At 44.7% G+C, this 24,042-nt stretch overlaps 1 protein-coding gene across 1 annotated transcript in view; it reads right to left on the bottom strand.

The window, feature by feature from the left end:
• CACNA2D4 (calcium voltage-gated channel auxiliary subunit alpha2delta 4) overlaps positions 1 to 24,042 on the bottom strand; it is an 861,469-nt gene that overhangs the window by 471,817 nt on the left and 365,610 nt on the right. Inside the window, exons 17-22 of the mRNA XM_069228087.1 lie at positions 23,697 to 23,783; positions 23,216 to 23,287; positions 19,991 to 20,052; positions 9,702 to 9,769; positions 9,062 to 9,107; positions 4,761 to 4,858 (exon numbers count right to left, since the gene is read on the bottom strand). Of these exons, the coding sequence (XP_069084188.1) occupies positions 4,761 to 4,858; positions 9,062 to 9,107; positions 9,702 to 9,769; positions 19,991 to 20,052; positions 23,216 to 23,287; positions 23,697 to 23,783 (433 nt within the window). The remainder of the gene's footprint in view (positions 1 to 4,760; positions 4,859 to 9,061; positions 9,108 to 9,701; positions 9,770 to 19,990; positions 20,053 to 23,215; positions 23,288 to 23,696; positions 23,784 to 24,042) is intronic.

Here is a 24,042-nt window from a genome sequence, read left to right as displayed (position 1 = left end):
AATTCCAGGCCAATAGGTTTTTATATAGAAAAATATATTTTCTTAGTTTATTTTAAGAACCACAGGTTCAAGATTTACAGACAATACTTTAAATGAAAGGTATTTCACTCAGGTATCTTAGGAACTTTGAATTATCACAATATCATGTACAGTCTTGCCAAAAATGGCAATAAGCAATTTTAAAAGTGGACACTGCAAAAATCAACAGTTCCTGGGGAGGTAAGTAAATGTTAAATTCACAGGTAAGTAAAACACTTACAGGGTTCAAAGTTGGGTCCAAGGTAGCCCACCGTTGGGGGTTCAAGGCAACCCCAAAGTTACCATACCAGCAGCTCAGGGCCGGTCAGGTGCAGAGGTCAAAGTGGTGCCCAAAACACATAGGCTTCAATGGAAATAGGGGTGCCCCGGTTCCAGTCTCCAGTCAGACTTCGGAGGGCAGACCGGGGGGTTTTGTAGGGCACCGGGGGACACACAAGCAGGCACAGAGAGTACACCCTCAGCGGCGCTGGGGCGGCCGGGTGCAAAGTGCAAACAGGCGTCAGGTTTTCCATAGGAATCAATGGGGAGACCCGGGGGTCTCTTCAACGATGCAGGCAGTCACAGGGGGCTCCTCGGGGTAGCCACCACCTGGGCTAGGCAGAGAGTCACCTGGGGGTCGCTCCTGCACTGGAGTTCGGTTCCTTTAGGTCCTGGGGGCTGCGGGTGCAGTGTGGTTTCCAGGCGTCGGGTTCCTTGAACCAGGCAGCCTCTGGATTTCCTCTGCAGGCGTCGCTGTGGGGGCTCACGGGGGTCAACTCTGGCTACTCACGGGCTCGCAGTAGCCGGGGAGTCCTCCCTGTAGTGTTAGTTTTCCGCAAGTCGAGCTGGGGGTGTCGGGTGCAGAGTGGAAAGTCTCACGCTTCCGGCGGGAAACGTGTGGTCTTTAAAAGTTGCTTCTTTGTTGCAAAGTTGCAGTTTTGTTGAACAGGGCCACTGTTCTCGGGAGCTTCTTGGTCCTTTTAGATGCAGGGTAGTCCTCTGAGGCTTCAGAGGTCGCTGGTCCCTGTTGGATGCGTCGCTGTTGCAGTTTTTCTTGAAGTGAGGAGACAGGCCGGTAGGGCTGGGGCCAAAGCAGTCGTCGTCTCCGTCTTCTATGCAGGGCTTCAGGTCAGCAGTCCTTCTTCATCGTCAGGTTGCAGGAATATAGTTTCCTAGGTTCTGGGGAGCCCCTAAATACTGAATTTAGGGGTGTGTTTAGGTCTGGGAGGGCAGTAGCCAGTGGCTACTGGCCCTGAGGGTGGCTACACCCTCTTTGTGCCTCCTCCCTGTGGGGGGGCGGGGCACATCCCTAATCCTATTGGGGGAATCCTCCATCTGCAAGATGGAGGATTTCTAAAAGTCAGAGTCACCTCAGCTCAGGACACCTTAGGGGCTGTCCTGACTGGGGAGTGACTCCTCCTTGTTTTTCTCATTATCTCCTCCAGCCTTGCCGGCAAAAGTGGGGGCAGTGGCCGGAGGGGCGGGCATCTCCACTAGCTGGGATGCCCTGTGGCGCTGTAACAAAGGGGGTGAGCCTTTGAGGCTCACCGCCAGGTGTTACAGTTCCTGCAGGGGGAGGTGAGAAGCACCTCCACCCAGTACAGGCTTTGTTCCTGGCCACAGAGTGACAAAGGCACTCTCCCCGTGTGGCCAGCAACATGTCTGGTGTGTGGCAGGCTGGCAAAAACTAGGCAGCCCACACTGGAAGTCGGGTATGTTTTCAGGGGGCATCTCTAAGATGCCCTCTGGGTGTATTTCACAATAAAATGTAGACTGGCATCAGTGTGCATTTATTGTGCTGAGAAGTTTGATACCAAACTTCCCAGTTTTCAGTGTAGCCATTATGGAGCTGTGGAGTTCGTGTATGACAGACTCCCAGAGCATATACTCTTATGGCTACCCTGCACTTACAATGTCTAAGGTTTTGTTTAGACACTGTAGGGGCATAGTGCTCATGCACCTATGCCCTCACCTGTGGTATAGTGCACCCTGCTTTAGGGCTGTAAGGCCTGCTAGAGGGGTGATCTATCTATGTCATAGGCAGTGTGAGGTTGGCATGGCACCCTGAGGGGAGTGCCATGTCGACTTAGTCATTTTCTCCCCACCAGCACACACAAGCTGGCAAGCAGTGTGCATGTGCTGAGTGACGGGTCCCCAGGGTGGCATAAGACATGCTGCAGCCCTTAGAGACCTTCCCTGGCATCAGGGCCCTTGGTACCAGGGGTACCAGTTACAAGGGACTTACCTGGGTGCCAGGGTTGTGCCAATTGTGGAGACAAAGGTACAGTTTAGGGAAAGAACACTGGTGCTGGGGCCTGGTTAGCAGGGTCCCAGCACACTTTCAAATCATAACTTGGCATCAACAAAGGCAAAACATCAGGGGGTAACCATGCCAAGGAGGCATTTCCTTACACCACCTGCCTCTGTACTTCTAGTGCCAGGGGGAAAAGTCAAGGGAGGTTTGTGCTGAGCAAAGCTTACTCACAGGTCGGTAAGTGGAGTCGTGGCACAGATGCTAGTTTGCTCGCCTTTGTGGGCTAAAGTGCATAGGAAAGATGGGAAGGGAGATCACTGGACGGAGGTGTGGGCGAAAGATAGAGGCAACTGGTTTGTCAGCAGTTACCGCAAGGGCAGGAAGATTGAGAGTGCTACAGTTGCTGCACACGTTCAAGCAGGATTGTCTGAAGTATAATACTGTATTCAGAGTGAGGCACATTTCAGAAACTGACAATGACACTGCAGATGCTTTGTCTCGTTCACAGTGAAGGAGGATTGGTGGGCTTGCCTTGGGAGCAGACAAGGATAAAACGTAGATGCCACAGAGCTTCTGAGAAATATGCCACTGAAGATAATGGAGCTGGTTACAGTGTTATTGCCAGTGTCATCTAGGGACTTATGTGCAAGCTTCGAAGGACTGGGTTGGACAGATGAATGTCAGCTGAAGATATGGTAAAATTAATTATGTATTTGATCGACAAAGTTTTGTCGAGTATAACTATAAAGGGTAAGTTAGCATTTTTTGGTATGATATTGTAGGGTTATGTGCTGTCTGCAATTTAATTGGGGCCTGGATGCTGGAGGGTTGGAGTAGGGAAAAGGGAAGAGGTTGAGAACTTTGACATGGTGAATGCTTTGTAAAGTTAAGACGTTGTTGCCTCAAGTTTACAGAGGTGAAGGCGAGAAGGTGCTCTTTTCTGCACTTATGTTTTGGATGTTCTTTGGAGCTTTTCGGGTTTAGGAGTGTCTGGGTAAGAGGGGTCAAGTATTCGTGTGAAGAGAGGACATGGAGTTATCATTAGAAAGGGTGTCCATACAGCTGCAGAACTCAAAGATATATCTGAGGGTGTGGGGGAAACTGTGTGCATAAAGCCTTATCCAGTCACCCGTTTGTGCCTGGTGTATTGGAAGAGGAGTTTGTTGGGGACCAGGGGTGGTAGGCTGCATGGGGAGGAATTGTTCAGAGGGTCAAGAGTGACACATTTTCAGTTGTAGAATATGCTGAAGAAGATATCAAGGGAGCTGGGAGAAGACTATGGGACACACTCACTCAGAATAATGGGGGTCAAGGAAGCAAAGAGGAAGGGGGTGGTTGGGTGACAGCAAGTGCTTAATTTGTAAATAAAAAGGTGCCACTGCCCAAAGCCCTCCTCTTAAGCATACGGCTGCTGCAATTAAATGTGCGAGCACAGAATACGGAGGCAGTGTAACCCTGAAGCCATCTTGGGCGTCTTTAATCCATTTACAGCCACTCCCTGCCCCTTCAGGTCACTCCTGCAGCTTTCTACTTTCTCCCTTTGTGACGCTTTTTCGTTTTTCCCTTCATCCGTCTTTCCCATATGTGTCTTTTACTCGCAGTAAATGCTTGAGGCAGAAGAATAAGCCCTGGCCCTCAAAAATAAGGGCTGGTGCTCAGCACCTGACACAACAAGCACAAATTAAGCACTGGTGACAGCAGAAAAATGCTATGCAGGCAGTTTTCTAGTCAGATGTTATTCACTGGAAGAGTTAGGATATTGTTGAAAGCAAGGGTCAAATGTTCTTGTTTGTTTTAAAGGTGTGGTTCCTGGTGCCGTAAGGAGACGGACACAATTTGGATTAACCTGCGTGAAAACGATTTTGTGGTCAAGAGGCCGTGGGCAGCAAATTCCTATTATGGAGAGAGTTGATACCCGGAGACAACAGAAGGGGGCGTTACAAGGAAGAAGTTCATTGCAGTTTGAGGTGCGTGAAAAAGATCAGAGAGGAGAGTGTTGGAGAGTAAATACTTTAGTTGCCTGGATCTGGAAGGTTTAGATCGTAGTTTAATAAAGTTATGGTTGTAAGGCCTGGGGAAGGGAAATTAATTTGATGTTTTTGAGTGGTCTTTTAGGGGAGGGGGTGTGGGAAAGTTGCAGGCTATACTAGTGTATAGCAAGGATCTCAGTTAGTTATGGTTGTAATGTACACTTCAGCAATTAAAGAGGCCTTTTTCACACTATCATGCCATGTCCAGGTAGTTTTTAGATTTCTTTGTCCTGCCCAACACCATCTACTTTGCTCTTGGATGTATCGTGCATTGCCATTGCCCAGAGTGTGAGTGAGGAAGTACAAATGTGGGGGCTCTGCCACTGTCAAGGGGACAGCAAGAATTCCAAAACTAAGGGGTTGCCTGACATAGTCATGAAGAAGCAGAATCAAGACCCCCCCCCCCATTCACTTGATGCATACAGACAGTGCGAATGACTTTGATAAATTTCACTCACAATCCAGGTCCGGATCCTCTCCTGTCAGGAAGCGGATCACCGCTTGCTGCTGGGTGAGCTTCCGATGATCAGGATCAATGTCTGTAACACAGTAAATCCTGCGGAATAAAGAAAAAAAAAACACTAAAGGTCAAGCATTCTCAGCCTATCTAAATAACTGAAATAAGGTCATCAACTCAGGCCAATCGGTAATTCCACTGTAATCCCTACAATAAAAAAGGACTGGTATTCAACAGACCATCTTACTGTATTTAACATGATAAATCAACTTGTCACTGAACTATCTGATACCTCTCTGCCACTCTTGGGTGCAGCAGAGTTACACACAGCAACCAAACTGGACAAAAAATCTGATCATACTGCTCCCTCCTTGAGGGGCTAGAACGCCTTCCATAGAATCCACTCATGGCCATTTTCAACCATGAGCCAATGCTACAAGGGCTGAAATGGTATTTGCACCCTTTTTACTACAATCTGTGCTTAAGAGCTGAGCACATTTGCATTGAGTGACAGCTGACACCCAAAAAGCACCCAGCCATGCCAAGAACCACAGCAAAGTGCGATTTAGACTCCTGGTATACCTGCATTATAATCCTCTGCTAGAAAATGTATGAAGAATTCTTCTTCACGTTTACACATCACAGAGGGTTTTCATGCATGCAATGTGGAGATAATTAACACTATTGGTCACCTTTCGAATGCCGTGGCAACTGTAAAATTTTGTTTGCACCGATTTAAACCACAAAATAAAATGATAGACGGAGTGTTGAAACTTTTCAAACACTCACCCTCACGTGGCGAGCATTGTTATTTTGCTCGCCACGTCAACCCAGTTTGGACCCAGCCATATGCACATCAGTCTTGACCCTGCTCCCCAAGGGAACAGTCCAGCCCCCGAACTGCCAAGCCAGGTCCTCCCTGGATCAGAAACAAGCACCCTGGGACCAGTTTTCGGGGTATCACCCCTCATCAGCCAGACTAGCTTGAGTCCAGTGCTGCAGGGAGAAAGGGGCCCTAGTTAAAGTCATAGGTTTTGTACATATTGCACTCAGTGCCAGGGCTTTTGCACATGCAGTTTTCTCCAGGTCGAACCTAAGCATCGTCTCACAGAACAGTGGTTATGGAGAGTGCTGTGATGCAAAGCTGGTCAGTTGCACTAGGCAAACTCAGAAGCGTGTGCAAAAACCAACCCCATACCTTGCGCAAACAGTATTTCTCCGGGTGGTTTTTGCACCTGCTTTTTCCGCTCTACTCAAAATGAAGATCTGGTTGCAGCATCACACTCCAGCATTAAACGAGGGCATATGAGACATAATTTTCCTGGGGCAGTGATGGCTATCCTGGTTACAGCAGGTAGCCCTGTTTTGCCTTTTGGTACCCTTGGGTCAGCCATCACTACCTTTGCTGTCAAGCGCCCTGAAGTCATAGATAGGAGTTGTAGTAAATAGGGTGCTGGTGCTCCTTCCTCTTTCTGCAGTTTCTATTCCTTGCTCTTCCCTTAGCTGCTGTTGCGCGGCTTATGGAAAGCGAAAAAGGCTAACATTGGTTTTATCAGTGGGCACAGGGCGCACAGGGTCACTTCCGCTTCCCCAGTTATTTCCGAGAACTGACATCCGTGCCCTGTTTCTACTCGGCCATAAATGAATTGTAGGGAAGGTCTGAGGCAGGGGGGAGATGACCAGTTTCTCAAGAGACTGCTACAATGTGGGGTGATTTTGCTGCTGTAGAATAATAATCTTAGGTCCTGTGGCAGTCTCGGAGCTGAAACAAAATGCAAGGTCAATTACGTGTAAATTAAGTGAAAATCTGATTTTGAGGGAACCCCACACCCTATTCCCCAAACACTCCTGTATTTGGTTTGACTGCCCCCCAATGCCTGCTTGAGTCCTAGACCTTTGAGAAGATTGCAATTTAAAAAATCCTGTGAATCCTGGCTCAACCCTGCGATAGAGAGCCCCCGCTCTAGTAATAGGGTCCCTAACTCAGAGGCAGAACAGATGGGCGCTCCTAACCCTGATTCCAGGGGCCTGCAACAGCTTCGATGGCCCAGAATAAACGCATGGCCCACGTGTTGACATACATTGATAATGCAAGCATCTCTACTGCACCAAACACAAGGTCATCAAGCCACTCTTCAAAGGTGCGCCCCAAAATGTAGATCATTCTCAATGAGAGAGTTCTCACTCCAGACACAAAGGTCTTCACACATTATTTCAAACAGGATAGGGTGAAGGATTAGGAATGTTCTCCCCATCTACACCACTGCAACACTCAGGCTGGGCCCATCCACTGCTCCAGAACCTCTCTGGTGTGTCAAACACTTACTTTGCAGGTTTGGTGCAACACATATAGCTATTTAATAATAACTGCTATTCACATAGCACCCACACAAGAACTGAATCTCTGGAGGTGCTGAAATAACAGGTGTTGGTTTTACCCAGTTCAAAAGTATTCATGCCATTTACCTCAGAATGTTGAAAGGCTGACTTGAACTTGGCAGGGGTTGAACCTGGGATCTGGAGGTACCTGGCTGGGTGCTCAACAGGCTGTCCTCCATTACCAATATACCCATAATTCTCTGCATCTGTTATGAGGTCTTCTACTGGACTGACTAACACCGACTTCACCTCCCCTAGAGGCTACCAAAATACATCAACAACATACCACAGCCCTTATATCCCTGAATAGAAAGGATGGCCACCTGCTATCAACTTCAGCAGTAGCCAATAGGATAAAAGTACACATTATTCCATCAGACATACAGAACCTCATTAAGAGTGGCCAGCTTTGGGGGCATTATTCATCAGTAATATAAATTATTCATCAGTCACAATAAATAGCACTTGTGACAAGTTTCTGACATACAATCCACACGTCCTGATATTTATTGGTTATTTCTTTCCCTGATAAATATCGGAAGGTTTAATCTACTGAAATGTATTTGGGGTGCAAACTTTATAGCGAAACTTACAATTCCAATATGAGCAGTAACAGCGGTTACAAGACATATCGGGATATATATCGGCTGACTTGTAATGCGGGCCTCAGAGTAGGTCACAGAAGGGGGCGAATGGATTAGGAGCTGTGCATATTTCTAGTCTCTGGCACTGCGCTCTATTGGTCCTGAAAAGTAATTGAATAATCCTCTATGAATCTGCTTCTTATCCATGGCTGTGACAACCTTTACCATGCCAAGGTCCAAGTATAAGTCATCAGCAGAGAGGTGTTGGATCAAGGTCCAAGAATAAGTCATCGGTGTAAGGAGATGCTGGCAGGGAGGTGTTGGGTGTGTTACTCACTCTACAAGGGTGGTCCTCCAAGGAGGCACAGACGCATTATGTGACTGCCTGGCATGGGACAACCCCCGACAGACATTCCATATCTCTCTGACAATGTGAATTGCTCCATAAAAACAAAAACAATTTTAGTGAAACCTTCATGGCAAGATCTATAATGGCAAATAACATTGGGATGAATATTCCTGTTTGTGGTTTTTATACTGGGGTGACTCTTCTGTGTTGCCTCTAAAACATTTACACATTTACTTACCTGTCCATTAAGCTTTTGTTGCCACTGTTTCTCCCTCCATCCATAAAAAACACATTCTTTGCCTCTCACTCTTTAGTTCTGGTTATGTTGCTCTCTTGTCTCTATTTTCCCCACAGCAGACACTAGTGCTGTTGCGTCCCTGGCATTCAGCACCAGTGCAGCTTTACTTAAGGTTTACGCCTGAGTGCTAAAGTCCTCTTTGTCACCATAATCAACTATCAATGATGGTTTTGCCAACTTTCTTTCATTAGAATTGCATAATGCTGGTAAATACTCAGGGCCCCATCCCAGTCCATAATTTTACACACCATGCTACCTCAGTTTGGACCCAGTGAAATGCAGATCAGTCTTGCTAGGTGAAGTCCTTCTTGAACCAGAACACAAGCAACCCAAGGCCAGTTTCACCCTGTTAGGTGAACTAGGCAGACTGCACCAATTTGCCATCTGCTGTCCAAAATCAGTGGCTTCTGGTGCCTGGAGACTTCCCTCAGAAGTGCTATTCACTGCTGAATCCTAACATATAGACCCATGGCTGACGTGTGAGTGCAATCTATTGCTTTTATGAGTCACACAGTTTTACCAAGTTCCTTGTTCATTGATCAGTCCCCCCTCCAACCTCCTCCCATCCTGCCCCCCCCCCAATCAAACCACAACTGTAGCTCATGGGTCTGCTGTTAACACAGCAAATTAGTGTAAAATATTTTAACATATGCTTTTCTCCTCCGATCTCATTGAGCCAGCATCGCACTCACCACTCATTGGCCAGCACTAGGTCCGGTTGTAGCAGGTCATGCAATCCTACAAGAAACAAGAATTACTGATAGCATTTAGTCAGTTCCAAACAACAGTGACATCAGACTCCATGTGAGTCACATGATGCCTCCCCATTTTGCATAAGTCGTGATGTCAATGCATATCATGTGAAGCCGCCATAATATACAGTAGAGTGGATTCTTGGCACACAAGTTCATCTGATGAAACATTTATAGTTAACTAGGAGGCAAAAACAACCATCCTTAGTTATAAGACAATTTTAGAACCTTAAACATAAGAAGGATCATGAGCAAAAGAAAGGTGGGTGTGCATAATCCATGCATAGACCCAGAAGTCATTACAATCTGCACACTGCCTGCCTCTCACTAGATCTTCTTCATGTAAACTTTGGAACTCAATACCTGATGATCTTGGAGTTGACACTTGTCTTGGATGGATTTCCATAAACACTTGAAAATATGATGGGAAGTTTTGGTTTGGGGTGAAATGTGTGTATTCCGCACACTGTGTAGTGGAGAAGCTTCAGAAGAAGTGCAATCATTGACAGTCACTTAGAAGTTGGTTTGGGCAGAGTACAAATTAGTTTGTCCCTCCTCTCCAGGAGTACACTTTACCTACCTTCCTCAACACTTGTGTTTCCAATTAGAATGTATTCCCCATGCCCTCTGGACAGGACAACTCCAAGGCTGAAGATTGAAAAGAAGAATGGTTAGTAATGTATACATCCAACATCCAATGTTCTCATTGATAGCAATCAGTGTCACCTCCATGGAACTACAACACAACAGACCAAGGTCAACAGCTGTCATTAAGGAACTCACAGAGGGATTACTGGCAGGCATAGGCCTGTCAGCTGTATTACGATGTCCACCGGATAGAATGGAATTGTAATAAGGTGGACGGGATATCCGTCACGTTTGTGCTTGAGTAACCTCACCCCGAATGAAGATAAAGAGGACGGGCCTTGTTTAATGGCTTATGCGTCAACCAGACCAAGTTAAAAACTGCCCGCTTTCTGATGGGCAACCAGTGCAGTTTTTTTAAGGATGGGGCAGAAGACGGCCGTGCAGGTAGATTACAAATTAGCTGTGCGACTGTATTCTGCACAACTTGCAGTTTGGCCAGAAAGGTGTCATTAGTTGCTACCATTAGTGCATTTCCCTGTTCCAAATGGCTGGTTATAACAAGGGTTTTCCTGGAGGTAGAAGGGAGCCAGGGAAAAACGATTTTAGGAGCCTCATTGTGGCAAAGCAAGTGCCACACATAGCATTAACTTGATCTTTCAGAGATAGCAGTTGGTCAATTTTTACTTCAAGATTGTTCACCACTTGCTTAGGAACAGGGGCTGGTCCAAGTTCAGTGGGCCACCAGTCATTTGACCATAGCTCATGGGCTTTGCCAAATAGCACAATCTCAGTTTTCTCATTGTTAAGTTGGAGGTGGCTGTTGGTCATCCAGTCAGCGATTTCCCTCCTACAGCAATAGTACGTCATTAGTCTGCAGTGGAATGGGCCAAATGGCTTCTATTTTAAAAGCTCAGCTATCTCACTGAAAAACATATGCAGGATTTGGGCCTTTTGAGGCCAATAGTGGGTTGATGCATTGCCGGATTTGGAAGGGCCAGACAGCCACCAAGGCAAAAGCCGGTTTAATGTTGCATTGGGAATCAACTGGTTAATAACATTGAGCTGTGGATTCTAACATAAAGCTGAACCCTTTAATAACAATTGTCTTTTTTTGTAGTGACAAAAGTTGTACTTGCCCCTCTGGAAGTGATTCGAAGTGATGCAATATCTCAAATGCCCAGCTTTTCTGCTGGACGGCGAGGGGCGCCAGCCTAATAATGCAAGCCAGTGTCAGTCACTAAAAAGGTAAATATAATCAGTCCCTTCAATGGCTGGATCAATGATAGATTTACATCATAGATTTGGCAAACCACCACAGAGGAGCAGAGCAGCATCTCGGTGTAGTCCCTGTGCAGGACTTTCTACGGTCTTCCCAAACCCTAAAGGCCCCCATTCATGGTCTGCTCAGTATTTCCCCCCACACAAACATCCACAGGGCACAATTGTGGGGATCTACTACAAACATCTCAATATTCGTGCACAAATTCAAGTTAAGGAACTTGAAAGGGGAGCAAGAGCGGGGAATCTGGTTATCATATCGGTCAATTGTAGTTGTCCACAGATTGGGAACTGTAGAGATGTTTATTACACATAGAAAGGTTCTAGATCCAATGACTGCTTGAAAGGCAACTACACGACCCAGAGAAGTGTGAAGGGCACTAGACCAGGAGCAACCCTGGATGAGGAAGTAGCTACAGGCACTGGGATGTGGAACATTAATGGAACAACACAAGATGATTACATGTCGGATGCCCATATGTATTTAGGAAGTGATTGACATCATTGACCTTGTGAACATTGATTAAAGGTATAAATAAATACATTAGCCTTTTAGATTCCTATTAAAATGGGACTATCCCCTTAGCAATGCTTATTTAAAAATAAGTAGGACACATTAGTTTATGTTTTAAAAAAGTAACCAGCATGGAGCAGCTTCTGTGGCAAAATATTTGGCTTATGTTTACGTTGAAAGATAAATTAGACTGGTGGCACAATGTCTTGAGCATATTAGTTGACGTAACGGCATTAACAAGCAATCTTGCATTTGTAATGAGCACAGTAGAACTTAAGAGAGCAGATGGAAAGAGTAATTTTAGAATTTACATAACTAAAATAGGTGGACCAACACTGTTCGACCCTTACAAGGTCAGGTAAAAACAAAACCCCTATTTATTGGAAAAAACGTAAATTCCACCTATAGTAATTAATAGCTTATGAAAATATACTAAATTGTCTTTGTCATTGTACATAACATTCCATTGTATAATAGAAACTAAGGATGCGTTTTAAGAATGTCAATATAAATTTCCAGATGTGATCCCTTTAATAGCTCCTCTGCATCATGAAGCGATTTTTAACAGAGCGTTGACAATAAAATCTGATCTTGTGCTTTATATTGTACAGAGTTGTGATATTTAAAGATTTTATAATGTGCCATGTGTCACCTTGCATAGTTTCTAAGCGTGTGGTGTCCAAATCAATGAAAATACAACCCATAAAATGTTGTCCTCACACTAAGGTAGTCTATCTTGGTTCTGCTTGTGCAGGAAAGACTGGGCCACTTTGCATTACCTTTACATCCTTCTATAGGGTGGCAGGAAGGGAGCTATAGAAGAAGAGTTGCTGCATTGCCAGTCCCCTTCTACCGGGTCATTGCTGGCCTAGGGAGGCCCTTCTTGATTTACAGGTGGAGGGTTACCCAGAGCAGAAGTACAACATATCCCTGATGCCTGTCACTTTTATTAAGGTCACCCCAAGGCCAGGGAGTGGAACAGGCTTCTCCTCCTTCCACGCCCTATAACCTAGTAGGCTTTCGGTCAGGCTCCCAGAGCAGGTGGCTGCTCGAAAACTCAGAGGGGGAATGTGAGGAGCCGCACTGCCTGCACTGCATGCCAAGAATTGTGAGGAACACGGCAGGGAACGAGAGGGTGCCGCCAGTCCCTTGGATACCAGAAACAGTTTGGAGCCAGCACCCTTTCCCATAGGGCACACCAGGCATGAAGCTCCCCAATGGAGCCTCCAGAGCCTCAATGCAAGGCTTGAATAACTCAGACCACAGAACCCACCTTAAGGCATACCAGGTTGGGGGGAAAAGCCTGGCCACTGGGAAACATAGGAGTTTATTGAGGCACAAACCTGCAGTTTAAGGATGAGGGCAGATGAACTAAAACTCTGTCACAGCACCAGATTTCCTATGAGGAAGAGGGATCCGCAGTCTTCTTAGAGTATGTGCCTGCATAAGTGCACACAAACCTGCATCTCAAACTCCAACTTGGCTTTTTTCTTCAGGACTGCTAACAGAGTCGGGCCCCAGCCGTACCCTACTCTATTCCGTTGTGTTCTAGATTTGCCTTAAGATTTCCTGGCACCAGTATGAACAGGAAAGCTGAAGAAAAGGTGTTAACAGCTTAGCCAAGTGGAGACTATGTAGAGGGGGGCTTTCAGCTTCTCCTACAGCAGATGGGGGCTCAGTAGTACGAATGCAGTGCTACTGTATTTATTGAGTACAGTTAGCAAATAGGTGCTTAAGAACTAAAACAATGAGTTTGAAGGAAATTCTGGCAAATTATGGCAACCACAGAGGTGCCTGCAGGCTACAGACACTGGGTCTCTTCTCTTTGGGACAATCATAAGGTGAACTGTAGTAATTTGCTCTCCCTGCAAATGTGTACTAGACCTGTACGGGGACCGACATATAGCAAACCATAGTAGTCAATATGGGAGTTGATATCTACACCTACAACTAAGCTACAAGTTATCTTATAAAACAAAATTTAGAGACTTCTCAGTGCTGCAGGACACGACGCCACAACGTGTCCTTCATTACCATACAGCCTCCGTGGCTTATAACCGCGGTCGCCGCAGGCATGGAACTAGGCAAAGGGAGCACACCTGGGGCATCTTTAGGTTAATGGAGGGGACCTGTGCCTTGCGAAGTAAGGTGTAGGGGCAGGGAGGTCTGGGGGGGCTCTTATATACTCACGAAAATCAGTATCCCTTTGTATGGATTTTTCCAGGCTGGGTCTCTAATTGACTGATATATGGATAAGAATTTGGATTTCTGTTTGAATGCATGCGGGCGACATTGCGATCTACGGATGCACTGATCGTTGTACATACAGAAAGATATGTGTGAATATTTATGATCCCACGAATGCCTGGTGATGGTTTTAGAATGATCTTGGATGGTACTACCATACACACAGCGGTGGTCTTCAGTGGCGTTGGGACAATCAATGATTTATACATGTGAGCTGCTCAAGGGGGTGAGTATGTGTGCTCATAAGACTAATGTGGGAATTCAGTCAATCCAAGCACCTTTGGCTAAATGAGATCTGCACAATGACATGATTGTTGACTAAAACGTGCTTCATTGGTCCTACAAATGTAGGGTTTATAATACAACCAGCTCAGCACCACCGGTTACCATGTTTTCTGGGTACTGCTGTCATGTATTCAATACTTCTCTGTCTGTGAGTGCCACGTACGCCGTGAAAGATAACTCATTGTATCACCAATGCGCAACAATTAGGCACAACTGTGGGGCAAGGAATGCTGTGTCTGAGATGGGCTTCCAACAGGAGCTATGACACAGATTGTTCTCTTCCTAGCTGGATCACCCACTATGGATCTGCATTATGTACTATAAGTTTGTCTATTGTTTTTTAATGATATTATTTGCATAGCGCAAATAGAACAAAGCGCATGAAACAACTGGACATAGGAACTGGACAATAACATGGTATAAGGAGAAGGGTGGGTGCAGTGCTAGCAGGTCTTCTCATTCTTGCAAAAAAGACGAGTGATGGGGCAAGTTTCAATTGGTCAGATATGAAGTTCCCCAGTTGTGGGGAATAGACAGAGAAGTTATTGATGTCTACAGCTTTCTTATTTCTAGCTTCAGGGTGAGAATGGCAGCTGCAGGATCACAGAATGCAGTGCTGGATGAAATATACCAAGTTTGGGTTTCAACTTCGTTTGCCAAGTGAACACAATGGTTTTCAGAATGAGGGCACTGTGAGGTCTTACAACATGCACTTTACAAGATGGCGGTCTGTGCGTAGGATTGTTATCTGAGGATCCCAGCCCAAGATGAAGTAAGGTCTTTTGTCCCAAACCAAGATGATCCAAGGTCTTTCCCTTTCCTTCCTGTTAGAACTGTACATAAGGAAGCATCTCTAAGGGTTGTATGACAAAGGCGTCACCTCTGTGACACCTATGGAGGAAGGTCCGCTGTCCTACAAGATTCTTTCTCTGACTGTCAGTAGGTTTCCATGAGATGGTCTCCGCTCAGTGTCCCAATTCCTCCATGCTCTTGACTTGTGATGGCATTATTAGCATCACTCTTGGGAACTGGAAATGCACCACTAATGTTGGAGTATACTGCTCATGCGTGACAACAGCCACTGATAATACATAGATTTCCTGCCACCACATCAGGGATGCTTGTGTGTCATTTCGTGAAAGCTCTCATTGTATAAAAAACAGTCTTGTATGGAGAAGGTACCACCAAAAGCGATGGGGCTGACCAGCCTAAACTGAATGACAAGCTGAACACAATTTTTTGTGGAATATACACCAACTGACAGAGACATGTGAAAGTTTGGGCCACAGACCCCAAGATCAGTCAGTGGAATAAAGGAATTCTGTAGGTGAATGTTTCAGCAGCTAAAATCTCTCTTCTAAGAAGGAGGCAATCCAATCGAGAGCCAGATTTTTGCATATGCCCAAAAGTGCTTGGTAACTGCGTGTGCCAGCTCTGATTGGTAAAATGCTGATGAGATGCCAATATGCTGTAGAACAAGAGGGCAGGGTTAGAAACTATTGTGCAGCTTGAAAAGTCTAGCATTCGTTTCAGGAGGGATTCCAGAGTACATTATTAATGAACACATTGTGAAGCTTCTGGGCAGACATGGACTAATTAGCAGAAACCAACAGGGATTCAGGCGTAATGAGCTCTGTCACAACAGCACACTGAGCTTTTTATAAGATGCTTAGCAATCTGGAGGAACTGCAGGGAAAGGTGTTATATAATTGGCATAATTGGCAAATTCATTTCATGCAGTGTTATACGAAAGGTTATAATTCAGTTGTCATCAAAAGGGATATTAAGATGGAAGCCACAATCTGTTCCGGGGTCAATCTCATTGTTCTGGGAAGATTGGGGGGGTAGGGTTTGAGACACACAACTACAGGGCCAAAGGGCAGCAGTCACAGGTGAAATATCAGACCCCAGGAGAGGAGGTGGGTACCGAGGCATTTGAGAAGTACCAGTACTTTTTTCGATAGGTAACTAGATAAGTCCCACCTTACTCAGCAATCCAATTACATTTTTCCTCGGTTTAGTTTTGCCTCTATTTCTAGCTCTCTATTCCTCCCATCTCACCTCTGGATGTCAAGCTCTCATCTGTCCCCTTCTAATCATATCCCTCTCAGCATCCCTCTCACCTCAAAATGTCTCCTTTTCACCAAGGGCCTAATTGAGACAATAGCGGGTGGACCTCCATCTGCAGACTGGCAGAGGCCATCTCCTCTGCCACCTGCCGAATTAAAAGATCACCGCTGGCCCTGAGGTGACCTCTGGGGTTTCACATGGGCTGCTGCCATGGTGGCTCTGGTGAAGACACAGGCCCATATTTATACTTTTTTAGCGCCGCATTTGCGTCACCTTTTGACGCAAAAGCGGCGCAAACTTACAAAATACAACTGTATTTTGTAAGTTTGCGCCGCTTTTGCATCAAAAGGTGACGCAAATGCGGCGTAAAAATAGTACAAATATGGGCCACAATGTTTGGTGTGCAATCTCCATATTTTTGATGGCCACGTACCAAACTTTTTTGTTTTTTAGATACCAACTACCAAACTACCAAAGAAGGAGTTTGTTCCTTAAAACCAAAAACACTAATGGCCCGGAGAGTTTTCTTCCAGGGTGTGGGGTCATTATTTATTTTTCCTATCCGGACATTAAAAAGGGCATCTTACTGCCTGCTCTAAATAGGGCATCTTACTGCCTGCTCTAAATAGGGCATCTTACTGCCTGCTCTAAATAGGGCATCTTACTGCCTGCTCTAAATAGGTCGCGTGGTCTGATCCCCTGACTCCAACTGGGCCTTCTCCATACATTTTCTGACGGCAGAACCAGTGGCGGCCCCACCATTGGAAATATGATGATACACCAAACTTGGTGGACCAAGGGTTTGGAGGACAGTGTACTGTGTCCTCCAAACTCTATATCATGTCCTAAGTCTCTACGTCAGTCTTTCCTTCATCATACCTCAGTTTCCATTCCACGTCTACCCTTTCTTCTCTCCCCTCAACCACCAGCTTTCACACTATTACTATTTGCACCTTCACATTGGCTTTTCTTTTTCTCAGCACCTGTCTGTAGTTCTGTTAATCTAATCTCATCTCATCAACCCCTTCTCTTAGGTCCATGTCCTCTTCTCACCACTTTCACATTTATGTATCTTATTACAACTACATTTCAAATACCTCCATCTCTATGTCCTCCCAAAACCTCATCACTGCCTGTCTCACTCTCACCTACTTCTCTGTATCTGCTGGGTCACCTCTATCTAGGATGACAGCAGCGCCGTGATTGGTGTGAGCGGCATGGTTCAGCACTCACAGAGGGAGTGGCACCCTGTGCACTTTCTCCTCCCGGCTGTGAAATACAGCTGGGTGGAGAAATGCAAAGTGCGCATGTCTGTTTGGCCAGCCCAGCACAGACGGCCAAACCGACATGCACACTTAGGCCCATATTTATACTTTTTTAGCGCCACATTTGCGTCTTTTTTTGATGCAGAAACGGTGCAAACTTGCAAAATACAATTGTATTTTGTAAGTTTGCACCGTTTTTGCATCAAAAAGCAACGCAAATGCGGCGCTAAAAAAGTATAGATATGGGCCTTAAGGTGTACATACCACCACTCCTCCCTCCACCCTCCTCATGCCCCACCCTGCCCTATCCTAGCTCAGCAAAAAATAAAATGAAACGATCTGTCATTATCATTTTTTTTTTCTGCTGAAAGCAGCGGGCGATGCTCCTCTGCCTTAGCGGAGGAGCTGCCCCTGGGAGTGGGTCACCTTCAGGTTAATGTGTTGGCCTTAGTGAGTTGTGTATATACAAAGTGAAGTGAGGATGCTGTACCACACTTCTGTGTCTTCTCATTTAGTATGCATGCCTGTTGTCCAGCACACACACACACACACACACACACACATATATATATATATATATATATATATATATATATATATATATATATATATATATACACATGTATATTAGGCAATACATTTACACATGTGCTGCTTTATTTCCTGCTAGCCACTTGTCTGCTATTGGTTCTCTCATCTGTGTTTCTGAATAGCTCTCCTTTCTAGCTTCTTTCTTACCCTCCCATCTCCATCTGCCTTTTTCTCACCTCTAGTCTCTCAGTTTCCTTGTTATTTCTATTTCATATTATCCCATCCCAGCTTTAATTCCTTTCTCCTATATCTCACCAATCCTCGCTGATTCCCACATCTTCATCTTTCCCGGGTTCAACTCATATCTCCTAGCTTCCCTCTGACCTCTACTTCTCTCTCACCCCTGACTCAATTCTATTCTGGCATCTCAACTCCTATTGGGCTTCTTTTCATTTCATTTGCAGCCTTATCTGACCTCTTCATTACTTCTCACATTTTTCTAACCTCTATCTCTACTATATTTATTTTTTAATAATACATGGGAGCCTGGAATCCATGTATCCCAGGCCCAGATCTCCCCGTGCCTGCTGCATTGCTGTTGCTCCTGTTTTCTCCTTGCTTTCCCCTTGTTCTCACTGCTTTCTCCTTGCTTTTTCCCCAGATTTGAGTGTGCCTTCTCTTTGCTTTTCCCTCATTTTCACTGCTATCTCCTTGCTTTCTCCCCGTTTTGTGTTCCTTTCCATTGCTTTCCCCCACCCATTTTGTGGGCCTTCTCCTTTCTTTTTCCTCTGTTTTTTGTATAACTACTTATTGCTTTTCCCTTGTTTTCACTGCTTTCTCCTTGCCTTTTTCCCTCATTTCCTATGTGCTTTCTCCTTACTTTTCCCTCATTTGCACTGCTTTCTCCTTGCTTTTTATGTTTTTTTGTGATAAGGTAGTGAGATCTTATGCATCACACTGATGGAGAACACCCAGTCTGTGTAACTTGATCCCATCTTAGAAAGCTATGCTATCCTACAGGGACTAGGAGGGCAAAATTAGCCTTCTTTCTCTGCTTGTGCATTCCCATCTTCTTTCCACTTCTGCTGTCCTGCTTGCTTGACCCACTGTATTTGTTTTCTTCCCTTCCCTTTGTCCTTATCCTTTATTTCCCTTTCATCTGATCTTTATCTTATTTTTCTTTGATTAGTCTTAGTTCTGTACCTCTTATTTTTCTTTTATGTTCTCTCGCTTTTTGTTGCTCCTATTTCTTTTTCTCTCTTCTTTTATTATGGATCTATTCCTTCATTGGTCATTTGCTTCTGAAGCAAGGCATAATACTTTGAAGTCGCAGGAGCCGCGGGTAGAGAAGCAGTATAGTTATGAAGGAGGTGGATTTAGGGAAGTCGCAAGAGAAGAAGTTGTGTCAGGATCACAAGCTTGGGAGGAGCTTCTGGCACCATTAGTTTAGAGGTATGGTTGTGAAATGCCTCTGGATGGCAGGGGGGGCAAGGTACCAACCTGTACCACATTGCTGCTACAGTGAGCCACTGGACGTAGATACACTGCAGTTATAGCACTGTCATTAATGAGATTGCCTGCAACACCATTAAAAAAGTGCTACCTGGAACCAATGGAAGGCTGGCCAGAACATTTAAATTAATGGTCTATGCACCTTCTTTTAGCTCTAGCTATCATGATTTTAGGATTCATGGACACACATAAATGGAGTGTCACTGATCTACAATCTTCTCACCAATAAACAGAAACGGGAGTCAGTTATCTGCCTTGCGTGAATGTGGTATATATGAAGGGGGCGACGTGGACCCACTACAGATGCTTTACTTAATTACTGACACCACCTAAAGGCGGTGTTACCTGATCCATGAATGCAGTTGAATGGTTGATACCTTAGCTGCCTCCCTGGAATTATATGGAATTGGTCTCTGACCTCACCTGGAGGGAGCGCTGCTGATCCAGCATCTGATCATCTGATCAGCAAGTCACTACACTGAGGTTCCACAAAAAACATGTCACTAGCACAGACTGCCACAAATCTTGCGATTTTTTTAATATAAAAAATGCCAGTGACCAGAGTGGTACCATGCTTACCTAAACGGTGTGCCACTGATGTCGGTAAAGAAATAATCATGGGTCAGGAACAGGACTCGTTTCTGGAAAATAGTAAAAAGTGACAACATTAATTTTTTGACACACTGGAGTGATCAAACATCTTACAAGACCCACACCCTGAGAATATGTTGCCTGCACAAGGCTGACTACTTCCTAAATAATGAGGGGATTCTGTCACTGCAAGTCTGACTGATACCCTCAATCTGTACTTACGCAGTCTGACAAGAAACTGATCTTATGATAGTTAAAAGAATACTGAAACAATTTTTCCACATTTGGGGCCAGGTTTACAGAGTCTTTTTCTGGCTGCAATCACCCCAATTCGCAGAATTCCTAATGTTTGTACATCTGGCCCATAGTTCAGTAGATTTGTAAACTCAAAACACAAAAGAAGAAGCGACAAGAACTACCTCTTAATTAGTTGAGTACAGGTAATTGGGGGTTATTGACTGCACTTATAAGTTGAGAGAAAGGGTGGCCAACTAGCGTTTTTTTAAACGGGGATCACCAGTGAACACAAGACCAAAAATGAATTCACCACTATATTGTGCATTCTCAGCAGTTTTCTAATCTTTGCCTTTGAAAGTCTGACACATAAGGCACGGCCATAATCGAAGTCAGCCACAATCATGGGCCTGATGAACAGGTGCTCAATTCTTGTGGCAGACAAAAGGAAAGATTTTCGGCAGTGTATGCAGATACTTGAAGCAAGATCCCCGCACTTTCTGGTTCCGGGCATCAAAGTTCAGGTTTTGATCTATTGAGACCCCTAGATTTTTGGCCTTGGTGAAAAGGATTCGAAGGGCCGCCTCGTGTGGTTGGCCACAGCGTCTTTGACCAGAGTGAGTGACCTCCACCGAACACCAAAATCTTGGTCATATGACCCTTCTATTTCAGAACATTCCCACTCACTCACTCCTAAATGGTGGTACGGTAATCCCCAGATGCCCAATGGTATCTGAGGGTAACTGTTGAACCCTCAGGAGCAATGAATATCATTACCTTAAAAGAGCGCTTTGAACCCAAAAGACGGTATCGACTCTTTCAGTTGTTGAACATTACTCTGAGGTTTATTTTGTTATTGCTTGAGCTATATGGGGAAAAGTATCTCCTTCTGTACATTATAAGGATATTGTAAGTCAAAGAAGAGCTCTGTGACAACAGAGAGGCACAAGGCTGCAGGCCAAATGCCTTTAGTGGTCTCAGAACTGTGAGATAACTTGCAATATCCTTGCAAAAGTCAAGTAATGGAGTACGTTATTCCATACAGTATGTGGACCCTTTGCCCCATCCTTCTCAAAATACAATATATCGTTGACAATTTGTGTCATGTCATGTGAGACACCTTTTGCTGGACCAAGCTGTATAGCTTATAGCTTGTATAACATGGGATGTTCAATATTGAAACACAACTCAATGTCCCAGAATGCATAATGCATTGTTGCATATTAAAAAAAGAAGGATTTGCTGAATGAGTCACACATGACATGGGGCGTTTTGGAAGCTAAGCCTATGTAATCTCCAGAAATAAGAAACTCTGATCTGTTCAAGAAACAAAAATGATTTCTTTCACAGACGAAGGATATGGGAGGCTGCTTGTTTGATCTTCTCTTATAGATATAAATTACATTTGTTCCTTATATGGACTAATGCAGGACATTCCCAGATTAATGAAGAACGTTGCAATAGGGCCATAAGCACTGCCTCTGTGAACAGACAGTTTGTTTTACAAACTACGGCTACACAGAAACAGTACTTGAGCTCCTGCGTACCTACTTTCTTCACGCTGAATGAAGGTCACCATGCCCTTAAACAGCGTGACATCACAAGACGTTTGAAAACACTTATTACAAGAGACTGGATGCATCATTTTACAGAGAAACACAAAGCAGAGGCCCTCATAGGTAGCTTACTAATGGCCCTTGACAAAGGTGTGTCTAGCACACTACTGTTGGCAGCATATACAATTATCCAGATTAATGGCAACGGCATCCAAAGTACCCACTCCAAGATGGCCGCACTGTTTTCAGCAAAATGTAGCTGACCTGCCTCAAATGCTCACAGGATCAGCTATGTAATTAATAATTAAACAGGAATGGGAGGGAATGAGAAAGTTGACAACAGAAAGATGGTGATATTAGCAAATGGAATATCAGCTGTGATTCTTGAAGACAATGATAAATACTGTATGTTTTACTCAAAAGTTAATAAATGTGTCTGCTTTGGTTTGACTCAAAAGGATTTACTGGTTTCCCCACACATCTAATAACCATGGCAACATCTTATATATTGCGGGCACTTTACAGTGTCTTACAATTGTTCTGGGATCACTTAATGGCCCCAACCACTATTTTCTCCCAAAACCTTCCTTACAAGTATTACAGGGGTATTACTTCTGGAAGTGGGGGGATGGAAGTGGCCAAGTAGCTCAACGATTTCGCACTGCAAGAAAAACTTTTACTCTTTGAGAATCCACACTGATAGTCACTGATAGTAATTACTGTCCACCAGTGATCATGAGAACATGTTAACAGTAGCTTTGTTCTCCCATCAATCTGAGTGACAGAACAGTGGTAACCAGTACCTTCGAATTAAAATAGTCAGATCACAAGACTCCCCTGAGTATGTGATGTGCCTTAGCTTTTTGTTGCCTTAAGATCATAGGACACAAAGCGTATTGATCAAGAGCATTGGATAAACATGGACCCTCAATGTCCAAGGTCTTTCATGTCTGTTAATTGGCATATGCATGTGAAAATAAAGGTGTATGTCGTGAATTAAAAGGTCACCTACAGCGCCTCGTAGATTCCAGTGCTCACATCTGTCAAGCAAGCAAGTGCACACAGCAAACTTGCACCTAAAGAGAATGCTGAGATGGATCAAGTCCTTTTCATGAGGCCACCGTTCAAAGGCATTGCATTTTTACTACTTCCTACAGCAGCAGGCACCACAGTGCTCCATGCTAGAGAGGAACACAGCAACCTCCTATCAGTGAATCATACTGTCAACTGGATGTGAGTGACACGGCACAGTCTGGATAATTTCTCAATATGGGAGTCCTAGTGTTTGTCTCTACATGAGATCCAACCCCATCTTCTATGCCTCTTTTGTAAAGTGCCAATTGCTTGATCCCATTTCATGCCACATTGCGTTTTACGCTGTCTCAAGCAGTACAGTCTCTCTGCTGAATTAACACGCGCTTACCCCTTTATCCACAGGTGCCATCACTTCCATGGAGAGGTTGCCAGTTTCCCCTTTGATCATCGCTGTTCTCAGCTGCAAGAGAACAAAACAGCATTAGTGGCACTACAAGAAGATCGAAAGACTTCATCCTCTTCAACCACAAAGTCATCTTTCAGATACAACAATGTTGAATGAATGAATAGTCCTGGAAGCCCAGCCATTAGCCTGCCCTCTCTTGATGAAAAGCGCCCACATTTTACATGCCCAGGCATCTTGTTACTGGCATGTTTCCTTAGGATAGATATTACTGGCCCACCCGTGCCAAATTCTCCCTGACTTGTTGATGAGGTAGTGATATGAGACTCATACAAAGCTGTCAATTTAAGAGATACTAATTGGTTGGTTTTCTTTTGAGAAAGGTGTCAATATATACATTCATGACAAGAGAGGACTATAGGGTGAAATATATACCATCAAAAGAGCTCAGATTTGCAGCACTTACTATCTCCTCTCGATCCCACCACTCTACTTCCGAAAGATCGACACTGTTGTAGTTCGGCTTGGGTCTCAGCTTCTTGCCCTCTTTGTACTTGACGTCAGCAGGATATAGACAGGGTGGAAGGATTAGCTTGCAGGCAGTCATAATGCAGAATAACACAATACTTATGAATGAACCACTGCTCTTCATCAAGCATGATCTGCCAAATGTCGAATGCGTGGATATGCGTAACTCTAAGGTACATATTGATACTCGGAAATCATTGACAAAACTGCTAAGCAATTAAGAGGCTCCCACATAGCTGCTGAACTACCTGGAAGCAGACTGATTACAGCTTAAACTGAGAGAC

The sequence above is a fragment of the Pleurodeles waltl genome, chromosome 4_1 (genome assembly GCF_031143425.1).
Source record: "Pleurodeles waltl isolate 20211129_DDA chromosome 4_1, aPleWal1.hap1.20221129, whole genome shotgun sequence".
In the NCBI taxonomy this organism is placed as follows: Eukaryota; Metazoa; Chordata; class Amphibia; order Caudata; family Salamandridae; genus Pleurodeles; species Pleurodeles waltl.
Note: the sequence above shows the minus strand (reverse complement) of the source record. Positions and strands in the feature narration are given on the sequence as shown.